Source organism: Chiloscyllium plagiosum, unplaced genomic scaffold (assembly GCF_037043375.1).
Source record: "Chiloscyllium plagiosum isolate Xiang-an unplaced genomic scaffold, Cpla_swu_hap1 HiC_scaffold_9, whole genome shotgun sequence".
Lineage (NCBI taxonomy): Eukaryota > Metazoa > Chordata > Chondrichthyes > Orectolobiformes > Hemiscylliidae > Chiloscyllium > Chiloscyllium plagiosum.
The window spans coordinates 69,145,551-69,163,046 of record NW_028270147.1 but is presented as its reverse complement, the minus strand read 5'-3'; the positions used below and the strand labels follow the sequence as shown (position 1 = coordinate 69,163,046).

The following is a 17,496-nucleotide window of genomic DNA, read 5'->3' as shown; positions in this document are numbered from 1 at the left end:
CCAAGAGCACTGGGAAATCAGAAGATTGGGAAGACTACAAAAATAAACAGAGGATAACAAAGAGAGAAATACGGAAGGAGAGGATCAAATATGAAGATAAGCTAGCCAGTAATATTAGAAATGATGGTGAAAGTTTCTTTCAATACATAAGAAACAAAAGAGAGGCAAACATAGAAAGTGGGCCGCTCCAAATTGATGCAGGAAGGCTAGTGATGGGAGATAAGGAAATAGCTGAAGAACTTAATAAGTACTTTGTGTCAGTCTTCCCAGTGGACGACATGAATAATATCCCAATTAAGGAGAGTTGGGAGCAGAGTTGAGTATGGTAGCCAATACAAAAGAGAAAGTGATAGAAAAGATAGAAGGTCTAAAATTGATAAATCTCCTGGTCCCAATGGGCTACATCCTAGAGTTCTGAGGGAGGTGGTTGAGGAAATAGCGGAGTTGTTGGTTGCGACTCTTTCAAAAATCACTGGAGTCAGGGAAAGTCCCAGATGATAGGAAAATCGCTGTTGTAACCCCCTTGTTCAAGAAAGGATCAAGATAACAGATGGAAAATTATAGGCCGATTAGCCTAACCTCGGTTGTAGGTAAAATTCTAGAATCCATCATTAAGGATGAGATTTCTAAATTCTTGTAAGTGCAGGGTCGGATTAGAACGAGTCAGCATGGATTTAGTAAGGGGAGGTCATGCCTGACAAACTTGTTAGAATTCTTTGAAGAGGTAACAAGTAGGTTAGACCAGGGAAACCCAATGGATGTTATCTATCTCGACTTCCAAAAGTTTTGATAAGGTGTCTCACGGGAGGCTGCTGAGTAAGGTGAGGGCCCATGGTGTTTGATGTGAGCTATTGGCATGGATTGAGGATTGGTTGTCTGACAGAACGCAGAGAGTTGGGACAAAAAAGGTTCTTTTTTGGAATGGCCGCTGGTGCCAAGTGGTGTCTCGCAGGGTTCAGTGCTGGGGCCGCAGCTTCACTTTATATATTAATGATCTGAATGAAGGGACTGGGGGCATTCTGGCGAAGTTCACTGATAATACGAAGTTAGGCAGACAGGCAGGTAGTACTTGGGGGTGGGCTGCAGAAAGATTTAGACAGTTTAGGAGAGTGGTCCAGGAAATGGCTGATGAAATTCAATGTGAGCAAATGCGAGGTCTTGCATTTTGGAAAAAAGAATACAAGCATGGACTACTTTCTAAACGGTGAGAAAATTCATAAAGCCAAAGTACAAAGGGATCTGGAAGGGCTAATCCAGAATTCTTTAAAGGTGGACTTGCAGGCTGAGTCAGTGCTTAAGAAAGCAAAATGTAATATTGTATTTATCTCAAGAGGGTTGGAATATTAAAGCAGTGATGTGCATCTGAAACTTTATAAAGCTCTAGTTAGGCCCCATTTAGAATACTGTGTCCAATTTTGGGCCCCACACCTCAGGAGGGACATACTGGCACTGGAGCGGTTCCAGCGGAAATTCACACGGATGATCCCTGGAATTGTAGGCCTAACATACGATGATTGGCTGAGGATCCTGGCATTGTATTCATTAGTGTTTAGAAGGTTGAGGGGAGACCTAATAGAAACTTACAAGATAATGCATGGCTTAGAAAGGGTGGACACTGAGAATTTGTTTCTGTTAGGTAGGGAGACTAGGACCCATGGGCACAGCCTTAGAATTCGAGAGGGTCAATTTAGAATGGAAATGAAGAGACATTCTTTCAGCCAGAGAGTGGTGGGCCTGTGAAATTCATTGCCATGGAGTGCAGTGGAGGCTGGGACATCAAATGTCTTTAACTCAAAGATTGATAAATCCTTGATCTCGCAAGGAATTAAGGGCTACGGGGAAAGTATGGGTAAGTGGAGTTGAAATGCCCATCAGCCATGATTGAATGGTGGAGTGGACTCAATGGGCTGAATGGCCTTACTTCCAATCCTACGTCTTATAGTTAATTCACTTCTGACAGAATTAACAAGCTGGTGCTTGGGATTGGTCCCAGTGCCAAAACCCAACGGATCTGTGAATTTGTGTAGATTTTACACAGCCGAACAATACAGTTGAGCGCAAAGTTCATCCTACATCATCTGTAAATAAGATCTTAACAAAATTAGTTGTGAGTTTAATCTTCATGAAGTTTGGTACAAATAGTGGTTTCAGCAAATACCCCTTGTGTAGAGTCTAAGTTTCTCAGAACCTTTATTATATTGTTCTGGAGGTTTTGCTTCAACAAACTATCTTTTCCACCACATTCAGTGCTGGAAATCTTCCAGAGAAAGGTGTCCTAGAAGGATTGGATGGAGTTGTATCTTATGTAGTTGATGTCCTGATCCACGGATCCACCCAGACAGAACATGACACTGGGTTGTGAGCTCAGTTGCAATACCTATGGAAGCATGACTTACACAACATGAATTCTCACAGCTAACAACCAAGTTCCTTGAGCACATTGTGGATGCATTGGTCTCAGATTTGATCCACAGAAAACAAGAGCAATCAAGAAGTTTCTAGATCCACAGAATGTGACTGAGCTCCAGAGGTTCATGAATATGGGACACCATGAGTATGGGATGCATGGTACTGAGAGAAAGCACACAAACGGTATGTTGAGAAAATTAAAGACATGTTAATATTCATATGATACTTTCGATCACTATGACTTGAGCTACAGACTATTGTTGCTGCAGATGAATCCTCTTCATGAATGGCAGTTGTAGGCTTTCAGGTACAGACTGTGGCACGTGTAGACCAATGTATTATGCAATCCATTCACTGGCAGAGACTGAACAGAAATATGTAGTGATAGAAAAAGCAGCAACTGCTTGCAAGTAGTTAGCAAATTGTGTGTTTGATCTTCATATCAAGTCAAAGACAAACCACAGGCCCTAATAAGGGGCACTTCTAAATTATAAGCAGGAAGCAAAAATGTCTCCATAAATACAATGATTCAAACTGAGAATGATGAGGTTTGACAAAGACAGAATGTGCCAGGGAAGTACCAGAATACAACAATGCTTTGTCCTGTATGGCAGTGTCAAGGCCCAATGATGTAGTCTGTGTTGAACAGGTATGAACCTTTCCAGCAATAACAACCATAACTCTACGAGAAAAGAATTCAGCAACTGAACAATACCAGAGATGCACAGAAATATGATGAAGAATGTATTCAGGTCAGAGACAACTGTATAAAAGGATGGCCAGTATATATGCATATAATCCCATTCTCAGTACTATGAACAAAGAGGACATGGAAGTACGATGGAAGATTTACTCAAAATCACAAGAGAGTAGCTATTTCAAGAGTCTGAGACTCAACATATGACAACAGTTGCACTGTTAAGTGAGTGGGACAAAAAATTGGCAGATATTTTATATTGTGGTAAAATGTATACTTGTTCACTTTGGCAAGAAGAACAGAATAGTAGTATAGACTTTAAATGGAGAGGGATTGCAGAACTTGAGGTGCAGAGGGATCTGGGTGCTCTGGATCATAAAAAAAAGCTAGTTTGCAGGTAAAACAATTGACTAAAGACTCAAATGGATGTTGTTGTTCATTGCAATAGGAATGGAATACTAAAGAAATTTTTATAGCAGCTGTACAAGCCCTTGGAATGGATACATCTGGAGTACTGTGACCAAATATTTGAAAAAAGAGGCAGAGCAGAAAACATTCACTTGACACATTCCTCAGTGAAGGGCTTAAATTATAAAGAAAGTTTTAATAGTTTGGGGCTCCACCCATAGGAGTTTACAAAAATGGAAGGTATTATTACTGAAACAAATAAAGTCTTGAGTAGTCTTCACAGGATGGATTCTGAGGGGATGTCTCCCCTTGTCTAAGAAATTAAAACTAGTGGACAATTTTAGAATAATGATCTCACTTTCAAGGTGTAGATGAAGAGAGTTATTTTGTCACAGGGTTGATAATGTGGAATTCTCTTTCTCTAAAGCAGTGGTGGCTGGGTCACTGAGTTTAAGTCTGAGTAAGATAAATCTTTGATAGATAAGGGAGTTGATGGCAACAAGAGGCAGATAGGAAAGTGAGGTTGAGACCACAACCATGACCTTATTGAATAGCACAGCAGATTTGAAAGATAGAATGGCTTACTTCTGCACTTAAGTACTATGTTTCTAAACTGAAGAATGGACAAAGTAAGAGACAAAGGACAAATATCATTCTAGCAGTTGTCTATGACAAGCATTGGAAGGCATGCACTTTGCTAGATCTGCAATCAGGAGAGTCAATCTGGAGCCAAAACCAACCTTGCTATGGACATCCATAGTCCTACTTTAGCTACAATATTCCAAAATTCCCTATACATGGGAAAGGTTCCAGTAGAATGGAAAAATGCTAATATAACAGTTATTCAAAAAGGGAGGCAGAAAGCAGGAAACAACAGACCAGTTAGCCCAACATGTTTCATTGAGAAATTGTTAGAATCCATTGTTAAGCTAGTAGTAACAGGACTTTTGCAAAGTCAAAATATAATGCATCAGAGTCAACATAGTTTTATGAAGTGTAAATTATATTTGACTAATTTGCCAGAATACTTAGAAGAGGTTCAAACAATGTGGATGATGGGGATCCTGTAGATGTTATGTGGACTTCCAGGGGCATTTAATAAAGAGACATACAAAAGGATTATACATAAAATAAGATCATATGGAGTTATGGGCAATTTATTAGCTTGGATAAAGGAATTGGCTAACCAACAGAAAGCAGAGAGTTGGGATAAATGGATTCTTTTCTGGTTGGCTAGATGTAATTAATGGGGTGCCGTAGTAATTAGTTGGGACTATTTATAATCTACATTAATGAAGGTACGGATAGAGGTGCAACAGCCAAATTTGCAAATTATGCTACAATAAGTAAGTTGCCAAGAAGAGATAAGAAATTTACAAACAGATATGAATAGGTTAGGTGAATGAGCCAGATGAAGTTCAACATGGATAAGTGTGAGATTATCTATTTTGTTCAGAGGAACAGAGAGATAGCTTATTATCAAAATGGAAAGAAACTGAAGAATGCTTGAATGCAGAGGCATCTGGGTGCCCTTACTCATACATCACAGAAAACTAATATGCAGGTACATCAGGTAATAAAGGAAGGCAAATGGAATTTTGACATTTACTGCTGAGGAAAGAGTATAAAAATTGGGATGTGTTGGTTGAACTGTACAAGACATTAGTGAGACTACACAAGGAATACTGCATACAGTTTTGGTTTCCTTACTTGGAGGCATCTAGTTGTATTGGAAGCAATTCAGAGGGGGTTCACTAGTTTGATTCCAAAGATATGGATATGCCTAATGAAGAGAAATTGAATAGTTTAGGCCTATACTCACTGGAATTTAGAAAAATGAGAGGAGATCTACTTGAGTCACATAAGATGCTAAAGGAGATTGATAAGATGGATGTCGAAAGGATGTTTCATCGTGGGGCAACCTAGATAGAGAAGTCAGTTTTAGGATAAGGAGTGGCACATTTAAAATAGAATGGAGGAGAAATTACTTCCCTCAAAAAGTTGTGAATCTGTGGAAGTCACTATCCCAGAGTGTGATGGATGCTGGGTCATTAAGTAAATTTAAGGAGAAGGAGATAGACAGATGTTTAATTGGTAATGAGTTGAAGTGTAATGGAGAGTAGGCAGGAAAATGGACTTGAGGCCAAGATGAGATCAGTCACGAGTGTATCATTTGCAGGTTCGAGAGGCTATATTGTCTACTCCTGCTCCTATTTCTTATGCTCTTATGTACTTCATCCAAAAGGGACCAATACAGTGAGACAATTCATGTACAAAAGCCACCTCCTATCCCATGGGTACATTTTATTATATTAGATAGTTAATGAGTTAATTCTAATTTGTACATCGCAACATGAGGTGATGCAGCATCACATTATCTGATCTTTCATATAGCCTTGTGCAAGATATAAACCAGAGCAGTATGATGTGTTCCAATAACGCTCCTGCTTTATGTACCTCATGGTGTTAGTCCAACAATAACAATACATGACAGAAAGTACGTCAAGCAAGAAGGTTTTGTTTATTGCAGATCTTGGGTGATCTTGAGCTATAAACATGGATCTTTGCCACCTATATTCTCTGACCCAACAGCCCATGGCGTGATTCCCTACTGGTACCATGGGATCACAGAATTAACAACCTGACTGTACCACACATTTCATAATGTACCTTATGCTGTAGCAACTGGGGTTGTGCTTCTTGGTCTTGCTGTACCTCACATCTGATATGGTTGAAGGCAGCCACAGTGTATTGCCGCTGGTAATGAGGACTGAAGTTTTTAAGCTCTGCTTCAGCCTTACCTGAGGAGAAAACAAAAGGGAATCATAGAAATGTCAGAACAGATGGGAGAAAGTTAAGAGATTGTGCTGTATGACAAAAGACTGAAAGACAAGTTTGAAATAAAGCTTCACATAAAAACAGATAGTCAAGGTGAAACCATTCATTCCAACATTATAGATAAAATACTTAAGAATTAAACTGCTAACAGAAACCTTATGCTCTGCAGGCTGTGATCAGCCTTGTTCAAATCTGAAGATAAGTAAACCAGTACACATGGTCTGATTTGTACTACTCACTGACAGTGTAACAATGTTCAATAGCCTGATTTCTATCTCTCAGAAAGATTTTATGGCATTAACCGGTCAGTAAGATCATTTATTATGATAGTTCAGCAGATAAATGCATGGGCAGTAAAGACACAATTGGCTTCAGAGTATAAATTGATATGAAAAGAAAGCCTGCCACTATATCAGCTATAATTTCAGTATTCTGTATGTTTTCTCTTTGCAGCCTTTCACACTAAAATTATGGTATTTCGGTCAAATTTGACATCAGTTTTATGTAGCATTGACCCATGCCCACTGGAAACTGAATTTTGATGATTCAAAGAGAGAACCATTTTCTCTCAGCAAGAGAGTATTCCATCCTTTCCTCCAGATCCATCAAATTCAGTAGAATGAAAACTGTGGCTTACAGTTTTAAAAAGTCATGTGGCTCCAGCAGTGTTCTAATCTCGAAGGAAAGGAATATGTTTAAATATAATGCATATTGCCTGTGTATATACACTAAGAAAATTACAAACATGTTTATAAAGACTAGACTATTTGTTTAATTGCAAATGAGCTGTTTGGTAATCTTGGACTCTAATAGGAATTATCTTGATTCATTGTTATATTAACAATTCTCAATGGAGTTGAAATTTTCCTTTACTGTCACTGTAACAAATTACCTATTTTTCTCAGATATATTTGCTTAGTGAAAATTTGGTATTAAATTTAGTGATTATCTTTGCTATGAAGGAATCATTTAGTAGACTTTACCGGGAATACCAATTAGTGGAAGGTGTCTAGTTTTGTTAGGTATTACATACTATAGGACAAAAATGCACTTCTGAGAATTCAAGATTCTGAGTGGTCTTCTCTTTCCCTGACAACAATTGTCTGAGACTCAAACAAATAAACTGCTTGCATCATTAGTGTATATTTAGCTCCAAGATTAGCTTTCTGACCAGATGTCCATGCCATCAGTTAGATCATTTGCCTCTGATCTCCCTTTGTTTCACTCCTGTTTACCTCTTGCTGAAATCCTCAACCACGTTTTAGTTACTTCTAAACTTGATTATTCCGGTTGGTCTTTCATCTTATACAATCCAGACGCCCAAATATAATCAAAATATCCAATCACCACTCTCTCCTATGCTCACCAACCTACATTGGCGTCTTAGTTAAGTAACGCTTGAATTTGAAAATTCACAACCTCAGCCATGACATGACTGCTCCGTTTCTGTAATCTTCTCCAGTCCAGAAATATTACACTTCTCCAATTCTGACCTCTTACACATCCCTAATTTTAACTGCGACTTCGTTGGTGCCTCTGCTTTCAATTGCCCAGTGTTACAGCCCTGTTAGCTTAGGGGCTGTTGTGGTGCAGTGGTATTGTCTCTACCTCTGACGCAGGTGCCCAAGTTCAAGTTCCATATGCTCTGGAAGTATATAATAACATACAAAGAACAAAGAAAATTTACAGCCCAGGAACAGGCCCTTCAAGCCTGATTCTGGATCAGTGGTGCTGGAAGAGCACAGCAATTCAGGCAGCATCCGAGGACAGGCAAAATCGACGTTTCGGGCAAAAGCCTTTATTCCTGATGAAGGGCTTTTGCCCGAAACGTCGATTTTGCCTGTCCTCGGATGCTGCCTGAATTGCTGTGCTCTTCCAGCACCACTGATCCAGAATCTGGTTTCCAGCATCTGCAGTCATTGTTTTTACCTCGTTTTTACCTTCAAGCCTGAGCCGATCCAAATGTACTGTCTAAACCGGTCGGTCAATTCGTAAGCATCCGTATCCCTCTACTTCCCACCTACTCATGCATTTACTCAGATGCATCTTAAATGAATCAACCATGCCTGCCTCTACCACCTCAGCTGGCAATGCGTTCCAAATGTCCACCACCCTTCGTGTGAAGTACTTGCCGCGTGTATCCCCCTTAAACTTTCCTTGAAAGCGTGACCTCGTTATTGAATCCTTCACCCTGGGAAAAAGCTTGTCTCAATCCACTGTTTATACCCTTCATGATTTTATAAACCTCAAACAGGTCCCCTCTCAATCTCCTTTTTTCTAATGAAAATAAACCTAACCTACTCAACCTTTCTTCATAGCTAGCACCTTCCATACCAGGCAACATCCTCGTAAACCTTCTCTGCACCCTCTCCACCTGTCACAACAGGCCAGAAGCATTCCAGAAGTAACTGTGTACTTCCTCTCCAGGGTCATTATCGTGAAGACATAATAATGGAAGAGTCTCGCATGCGTGCGCGCACACACAGACACAAATGCACACAGTCAGGTCTAGTAACCCTATAGTCTACTGCCTGGACCCGTTAAGGGCTACCTGAGCTTGTGTCTATTATACTTTGAGAACCAGTTAGCCAAAAACAAAATGAACAACACAACCACACCTAAAAGGAGTACTGGGATTCTTGATAGTGTCGCTGCCTCTGATCCAGAAGGCCAGATTCAATTTCCATTTGCTCCAGAGGTGGATACTAATATCTCTGAACAGGTAAGAAAATATTCCCTTTACATACTCTTAATTAACACATTGAATCAAATTAACCAGTTTAACCAGTTGTCAAGCCCTTAAAAGGGGAATGTAATAAAAGAAACATCACAGTGCTTTTTTAATCAACCTGTTCATACATGTTATGATATAACTCCAGAGCAAGTGAACTTGAACCTGGATCTTTTAGCCAGATGCATGGACAGTGCCACAGCATCACAAGACTCTGTCCCATTCATATTCTTTTTGGAAATACATAAGGAACAAATAGTTAAATCAATTAAATTAACAAAAATGAATCCTTTAAAAGAGTCCGTGTCACATCTACATGCAATGACCATGCAGTCAAGCTTCTCCACCACAGGTATTGACTTCACCTCAATTGTGACATCTAACTCTGAGGTTCTAAGTTCTGGAATTTCAGCCCTGAACCTTTATGTCTCTCTACCTCTCTTTACTCCTTCAAGGCACTTCTTCAAACCACTATTTTGGCCAAACATTTAGATATCTGTGATAATTTCTCTTAAATCTACCTCAGTGTCAAATTTTCTTTGATAATACTCCTGTGAAACAGCTTAGGATGCATTGTGCAAGTGAAGGTGTCATAAATGCAAGATGGTGTTGGAGAACATTTCTAGGGTAATGGATCCACTTTGACAGATACACATTCTCCTTTTAGTTAAGAGTCCATCTGTGGAACAATCACTTAGCCCAAATATATTAACATCATGTCCAGACATAATGTAGGACTTGTATGGAAGAGCATTTGGAAATTGAGTGAAGTTATTCAGATGTCTTGTTCCAAGTTAGCTTTTGGCTGATGAAACCTTTCCTACAGTCAAGCCTGTGGGACACTAGGCCTCATTTTATTGGTTTATGAGATTTGCCAATTTCATTATCTCCTCTTAGTATTAGCTTGTAAGTTTTGTTTAATGCCAACTGCTAAAAATTTAATCCTTTTTTCTGTTCATAAAGTAGCTTTCTAATCAAAGTTGTAGTCAAGGTCTCAAGAAAAAAGGCTTGCTTAGTGTTTGGGGCCTCAGATTAAGGAAGGGTTACTTAAGATGTAAAGTGCTAGAGATGCTGTTTTCAGTTAGTTCTCCACAGACAATGGGTTCTCAGCAAGAAAGTATTACTTAATTCAGCATTTTCATACTAGGAACTGTGTAGGCAGTTTGTGTGGAAAAAGAATATTCCAAACATCTGCAGAAGTAAGTCTGGCAAATTTCAGTTTCACCCATCTGGAGGCCCACATCTACTCTCCTGTGTAATGCTTTTAAAATTCAATGATAAAGGAGCAAGGTTGGGAATATGCTAAATAAAGCAAACAACAGTCCAGGAAGTTGGCAGCTCATATAAGTTATGTAATTACTTCTTCACGTTTCCATAAAACATGAAAAAAACCTTGTATCTGTTATTCTCATTGTTGACAGCTTGTGTGGCTGTCTGCTTTTTGCCTTCATACTCCTATTTCTTTGATTTGGGTTCCCTCCATCATTATTAACAAGCCAAACTCTTTACTTCCAAGACAGTAGTATCATCAAGGAGAGAGAGGGCTTACACTACATTCAATTTAATTAATTGTGAATATAAACTCTCAGCTAGCTTACTTCTCACTATTCCTTTTACTCCAACGCTGCAAATTCCCTTCTCTGTTCCTGCATTCTATGAGTCACTCAGAATGGCCAGGGTGTGCACCACAAACTGAGGGAGTGAGTAGCTATGAAAAAAAAACAAAAACTGAGCATGTGGGAGTGATACTCCATCTCCAGTGTGAGTAAGAACCTGGTCATTCAGTACGAGGCACTCTCTGCGTTTCTGTACATGGCTCAGGTCTGGCCCATTCCTTACTTCTGTGTCATGGCGCTTATAGAAACCATTTTCTGATTTATCTTGAGATCAAATTTTGACTGCATTCACAGGGCCACAATGTACAAATCTCTACAGAGGGAAGAAACGTAAGTAATGTTGCCTTCTTCCTGACGGGTCCTTTGTGTATGGTTACTGTCAGTATGCAAACACTGTGTTGAGGTTCTATCTATCCTTGATGATATGAGGGATTGGTCTGTCTACATGGCCATAAAATGTTTCAAGAGGTTGAACTGTACCCTATTACACACCCCTCATGGAGGTATTTGTACAGAGCACCTGACAAGGAGGTTACATTGTGAACAATATGAATATTGAAATGATATTGAGACTGCTCAGAATGGAACGTGGTGTAGAGACAAAAGCTAGTTTCTACTGCACTTTCTGTAATTTTCAATTTGAAATGTTTGCCCTTGGGGTGTATAACTTACATTGAATGTATACTGTAAATATTAAGACTATTACAGTCGTTTTAATGACCCCTAAAGCGAAACATGTTACAAAAAGACAAGTTAACTTTTGTTCAACCTCTGTAATTTCAAAGTTGAAAAGGTTTGCAATATGAATAACAATTTTATGAATAAAGTTTATCTTTGAGAAAAAAAAGCAAAGATGAATTTGAATTCTCTTGTATTATACCTTTATAAGTTTTATTAATAAAACTACTTTTCTTTGGGAGAAAGAAAACGAGGTTCAACAGAAGCTTAACAGCTTTGTGCATTGAACTGTCTTCTTTGTTATATCGTGTATTATTCCTCATATCAAATGAAAGATCTGCTTGTAGACAGTTACAGACAAGGATTCATTAACAACAACTTGTGTTTATATACCAAAGAGCTTCAAATGAACAATTATCAAACATAACTTGACACTGAGCTAAAGGGAGATAGTTTTGAATCAACCTATTCAATAATGTTGTGTCACACGTCTGGAACAAGTAGGACTTGAATTCAGGCCTCATGGCTCAGAGTCTGGGACTCTACCACTATATCAAAGGGATGGTAAACAGCTGACCAGAAGCTTGGTTGGACAGATGAGCTCTAAAGAGTGCCTGATAAAGTAATAGACAGGTACAGCTGTGGAGAACCTATGGGAGGCAAGTTTAGAACTTGGGGTCTAGGCAGTTGAATAGATGGCCACCAATGGTGGAGTGATTAAAATTGGGAAGGTGCAAAAGATCAGAGGTGTAAGTGTATAGATATCTTTGAAGGTTATGACACTGGAGGAGATAACAGAACTTTGGAAGGAATGGCTAAGGAAGGATCTAGCTCTGATCTTTGCTATTAGATGGTAATGGTTCTGCAAGTGATGTTTTATGCAATTTCCACCAAAGGTAGGACAAAAATGGTGTTGTTGGTAGTTCCTTGAACAGCCAATGGTGGCAGACCTGTGTGCTGGCTGATAGCTGCAATCTTCTGGTGGAAGAGGCTTCATTCACCATAATTTTGTTTAAAAGCATGTATTCAGTTCGGATTTTGACCTAGGTGAAGATATTTTAAGAACTTCACAGTTCCATGTCAACCTGTTGAATTTGGTTGGTTGTTTTCCAAACCAAACTTGTCATGTTCCTGACTTCTCACCCCAAGATTCACATGTAATGCTGAAATTTCAACCTCCTACATTTCTTGGTCATGTATATTTTTTAAATAACTCATTGTTCTAGGTTACAAAATCCTTTTGATCTTATTCACATGTCAGTACTCCTGCAATAAGTAATAGTTTGGAATTATTGAAATGGAGGTGGTGGAGGAAAATATAGTAAGTCCATTGGTCAAGGCTGGATGTAAGACTTAGAGATTCTAATACCAGGGCCATGGGGAATCACTAATTAACCTCTTCCTGGAGCTCACTGAGTACAAGTTTCCTTGATAACAGGCAATGGGCAGCCTAGCAGGAACTCATCACCTGAGCCCTTTATGGAGTGTCTCTAACTCTTAACCAAAAGACCCAGGTGATTAGAAAATAAAAAAGGGAAGATCCAACTCTATTTGAGTCTTTATTAGATGGTGGTGGAGTCCCTACCTCTGAGCCAAAATGCCTGAGTTCAAGTCTCACCTGCTCCATATGTGTGTAGCAACATCTCTAAACAAGTTGATTCGAACATGTAAATAAAGCAGACTCATCCCTCTTCTGCATCTACTTTGATGCCCTTGCAGACATTCATGCAGTATCCACCAATAGTCCCAAAGCTTTAGACAAAGATGGGCACTGCAGGGGGTACAGTGGTTTATTTCCCTCTCCAACTCCATTGTGATTTAGCCCTTTCCTCCTCCCCTACTTCCCCATCACATTGAGGTTTGCATTGCCCTACATGGGCCTTGTATGTAAATAGTTAATTCGCCACGAGTGATTCACTGGTAGCGATGAACAGTTAAAAACAGGAACAAAGAGTTATGGTGATTTGGTGTTGGAAAATAAACCGTTCGGTTGTATCTAAGAGCACTTAAAGTGAAATAGCACAAAATAGACCATTCGGTCAAACTTGTCCATGCTGACCAGACATCTCAATCTGACCTAGTCCCATTTGCCAGGGTTTGGTATATATCCCTCTAAACATTTCATATTCATGTACCCATCCAGATGAGTTTTAAATGTTGTAATTGTACCTGCCTCCACCATCTCCTCTGCCAGCTCATTCTAGATGCACACCACCCTCTGCGTGAAAAAGTTACTCATCAGGTTTTTTTAATCTTTCCCCTCTCAGATTAGGCCTATGCCCTCTAGTCTTGGATTCCCCCAACTCTGGATATATATTAAAAAGCAGACCCAGTGAATTGGAGACACTGGCGATTTACTGGTGGTGGGTATTAAATGAAAAAAAACAAATCAGTCCCTGGGATGGGTCTGCAAACTGTCTGGGAGACAGTGAGGTCTGCAGATGCTGGAGATCAGAGTTGAAAGAGTGTGTCGCTGGGAAAGCACAGCAGGTCAGGCAGGATCTGAGGAGCAGGAAAATCAATGTTTCAGGTTGGAACCCTTCAACCTGATTTTCCTGCTCCTCGGATGCTTACTGACCTGCGCTGCTTTTTCAGCAACACCCTCAACTGCAAACCATCTGTCCAGGGCTGGGACTAGCTTATGTATTGCCAAGAGTAGTAGCTCTTTTTGGTGTTCAACAATAAATGATGTTCCTTTCCAATCAGAAATATTAGTGGTGATGAGAGTCAAGAAAAGATTTGGACAGTCTTGCCTTTCAATGAACCCAGTAAGACCGTGACAGGTAAACATTGGGAATACTGCTGTTTGGGAAACTGGCATCTTATGGTGCAAGTGTGGAGGATTGGTCAGAGTATGCTGAAAGAATGAGATACTCTTTTCAAGCAAACGGTATAGGAGGACCTGCAAAAAGTCATTGTCCTGACAACTCCTGGGATCCCATCTTTCAGCACTATAAAGAGTTTAACCTACCTGGAGTCAAAACCTTTGATAAACTGATAGATAGTGGACCACTGTGACCCAAACCATGTGTTATATTGCAACATTTCAAGTGCAAATGGCAAACAGACTTCCTGGGGAACCAGTTACTGAATTTTTGATGAGGTTGCAAAAATTGGCAGAAAACTGAGTACCTTTCAGCACTTTGGGAAATGTTAAGGGATCGCTTAGCTTGTAGAATTAACAAGATTGCAATCCAAAGGAAGCTACAGACTGAACCTTAAGAAAGCCATAGAATTTGCCCTTTCCTGCAAAAACAGACAAAAGGGGGCAGAGGACCCTTGGGTGGGATGGGGGGTACTCAGACAGTACTGTCCTCAGTCTTGTCCGACCCCTGTACCACAGAGTCATGTTCCCAGGGGATAATACTCAGCTCCCTTTTGCTGCTACGGAAGGGTGACTGGAGTCAGAGGTCACAAGGTTCCAAAACTGAATGGGAAATTTCTTCATAACACAATGAGAAGCAAGACCATCCACATTGCACCTGTGGTCACAGATGACCAGACAGGGCTACTCCAAAAGACGAAAAATGTACCGCACAGGCCAAAGGATGAAGCCACTTCAAGACAGGGCTTTGTAAATAAATCAGCTCGAACATTAGGAACTGACATAGCTAAATTACATCATTGTTCCCAAAGTGGCCCAATGAAGTTAAAATGCCAAGAAAATGGCCACCCTCTGGGACACTGAGGCAGACACAAATGGAGTTGTATCTATTGCTGGGGAGCAAACTTTTAGGAAACTCCAATGGGGAAATCATGCCTTTAAACCTGTGGGACACAAAGGCTATATTGGCCACATACACTGGGGAGTTATAACATATTATTTGGATTCCTTTAACTTCATGAACACTGTACAAGTTTCTGCCAAGTAAATCCAGACTTTGACCCAAAAAGGACCCTACATTGGTGAAGCCACACCTCTCAGGAACTGGGTGACTGTCTGTGTGGAGTTTGCACATTCTCAGTGTCTGCGTGGGTTTCCTCTGGATGCTCCAGTCCAAAGATGTGCAGATTAAATGAATTGGCCATGCTAAACTGCCCACAGTGTTCAAGGATGTGTAGGCTAGGTGCATTAGTTAGGGGTAAATAGAGAGTAATATGTAGGGGAATGGGTCTGGGTGGGTCTTTGGAGGGTTGGTGTGGACTTGTTGGGCCAAAGGGCCTGTTCCCACACTGTAGAGATTCTATTTTTAAAAAAATCTATCATCCTAAATGGTGGACCAGAAAGACATCCGATGGCAGAGTTGAAACACTATATCTCAGAGTATCAGGAGGTGAGTCTGCAAGATGGGATCAGCTTCTTGTAGAGAGCCTGGATGGCTTTCCTACACCCAGCCCTCCTGTAGCACAGTGGTAGTGTCCCTACCCCTGGACTGGGAGACCTGGGTTCAGGTCCCACATGCTCCAGAGATGTGTAATAATGTTGTTGACTAGATTAGAAAAATAGGTTAAATAAATAAAAACAAACCCAGGGATGGGTCTGCAGAATTGTCTGTCCCGCGCTGTACTAGCCGATGTACAATGATAAAGTGCTGCTTGTCAACTGGAGGATATCTCTTTAAACAGGAAATGAGGCAGTTGTTTTTCATTTAAAGTGTTATATTTACATATTCAGGAAACTGCGTGAGACAGCAAAAAATAAAATGTAAGCTGTACTTGCTAAAATTACCTGGGACAATGTGTTATTGGATATGTAGTAGTCGAGAGATTTGAATAAATTATCTGGAAATATCTCTTTAAATCCCATCTTGGAATTGGGAAATTAAAATTCTGTATTTAGGGTAAAAGCTAGAAAAGTTATGCTGACTATGAAACTTAACTGATTATCATAATAATCCATTAGGGAAGGAAATCTGCCATTCTCACTCATTGTGGTAAATATCTGACTCTAAATTTACTACAATATGATTGACCTTTAACGGTCCTCTGGTTTGGCATTGCACGCTACTCAAATATAGAAGACCACAAAGGCACGACCTAAGCCCCAGTCAAAGGTACATTCCATCCAGTGAACACTACAAAGTCCTTTTCACTAATACCTGAAGACTTGGGCAAATTGAGAGAACTGTCATGCCTTCAGTCACTGACATTGTCATACTCAGAATCACTCAGCAAATGTTGCAGCCTCATTCATCAGGGTGCCCGAGTATGTCCTGTCCTACCAACAGAACGCAGTCACCAGCGGAGTAGTACCAAGAGTATATAAAAATAAGATAGTGAAACAATAGCATTGGACTGTATGCATATTAAACCAGCAGAAGCAGCTGTGTGCTTCCACAACCAACAAAGATCGGCAGTCTTGTCACATCCAGTTGTGAATAGTAGTAGGCAATTAACAAATGAGGAGAAGGCTCTGTGAACATTGCAAACTTCAATAATAGGACCAGGACACAAGGGCAAGAGAAATCTGAAGCATTTGCAATCACTGTAGAAACTCCACATTGTTATCCCCTTTACCTTTTTGGTTCAAATAATTGCAGGGTAGTTAAAACTCCCATGATTATTATTCTGTTATATAATTCCTTATTTTGTTGGCATACTTCTCCCTCCATCTCTGTTAGGTGGTCTGGATGCTACACTGATTAGAGTGATTGATCCTTCACTATTTATCATATCCATATGGATTCCATTTTTGTCTTGCTGAAAGCTACATACTTTTGTTTCTGCTGTCATTATGTTACAACCAAATAAATTTAAATTACCTCAACTCCTCTGTCTCCCTATCTTTTCTGATGTTATACACTGTAATCCTTTCATCCTGTTTTCACTGTGGTTGTGTCTCACTCATCCCTTTCCAATACATCCTTCAGATCCCCTATTTTATACAGACACAGGGTGGATTCTTTATGGGGCCTGCATGATGTGGGCACTGGTGAGAAATGTAGCAGAGCCATGAGAGAGTCTAGATTAGAGTGGTGCTGGAAATGGGCTGATGAAGGGCTTTTGCCCGAAACGTCGATTTTCCTGCTCCTCAATGCTGCCTGATCTGCTGTGCTTTTTCAGCACCACCCTAATCTAGACTTTGGATTTCCAGCATCTGCAGTCCTCACTTTTGCCTAGAACCATGTGAGAAGTCCAGTGAAGTCTATCTCAATACCAGGTACAACTTGCTGCATCTT

The 17,496-nt window shown here is 40.1% G+C and overlaps 1 protein-coding gene across 3 annotated transcripts in view; it reads right to left on the bottom strand.

The window, feature by feature from the left end:
- Positions 1-17,496, bottom strand: part of LOC122554476 (protein Niban 1) — a 133,483-nt gene that overhangs the window by 77,934 nt on the left and 38,053 nt on the right. For all 3 annotated transcript variants that reach the window (XM_043699559.2, XM_043699560.2, XM_043699561.2), the window contains exon 2: positions 6,185-6,315. In XM_043699559.2, the coding sequence (XP_043555494.2) occupies positions 6,185-6,315 (131 nt within the window). The remainder of the gene's footprint in view (positions 1-6,184; positions 6,316-17,496) is intronic.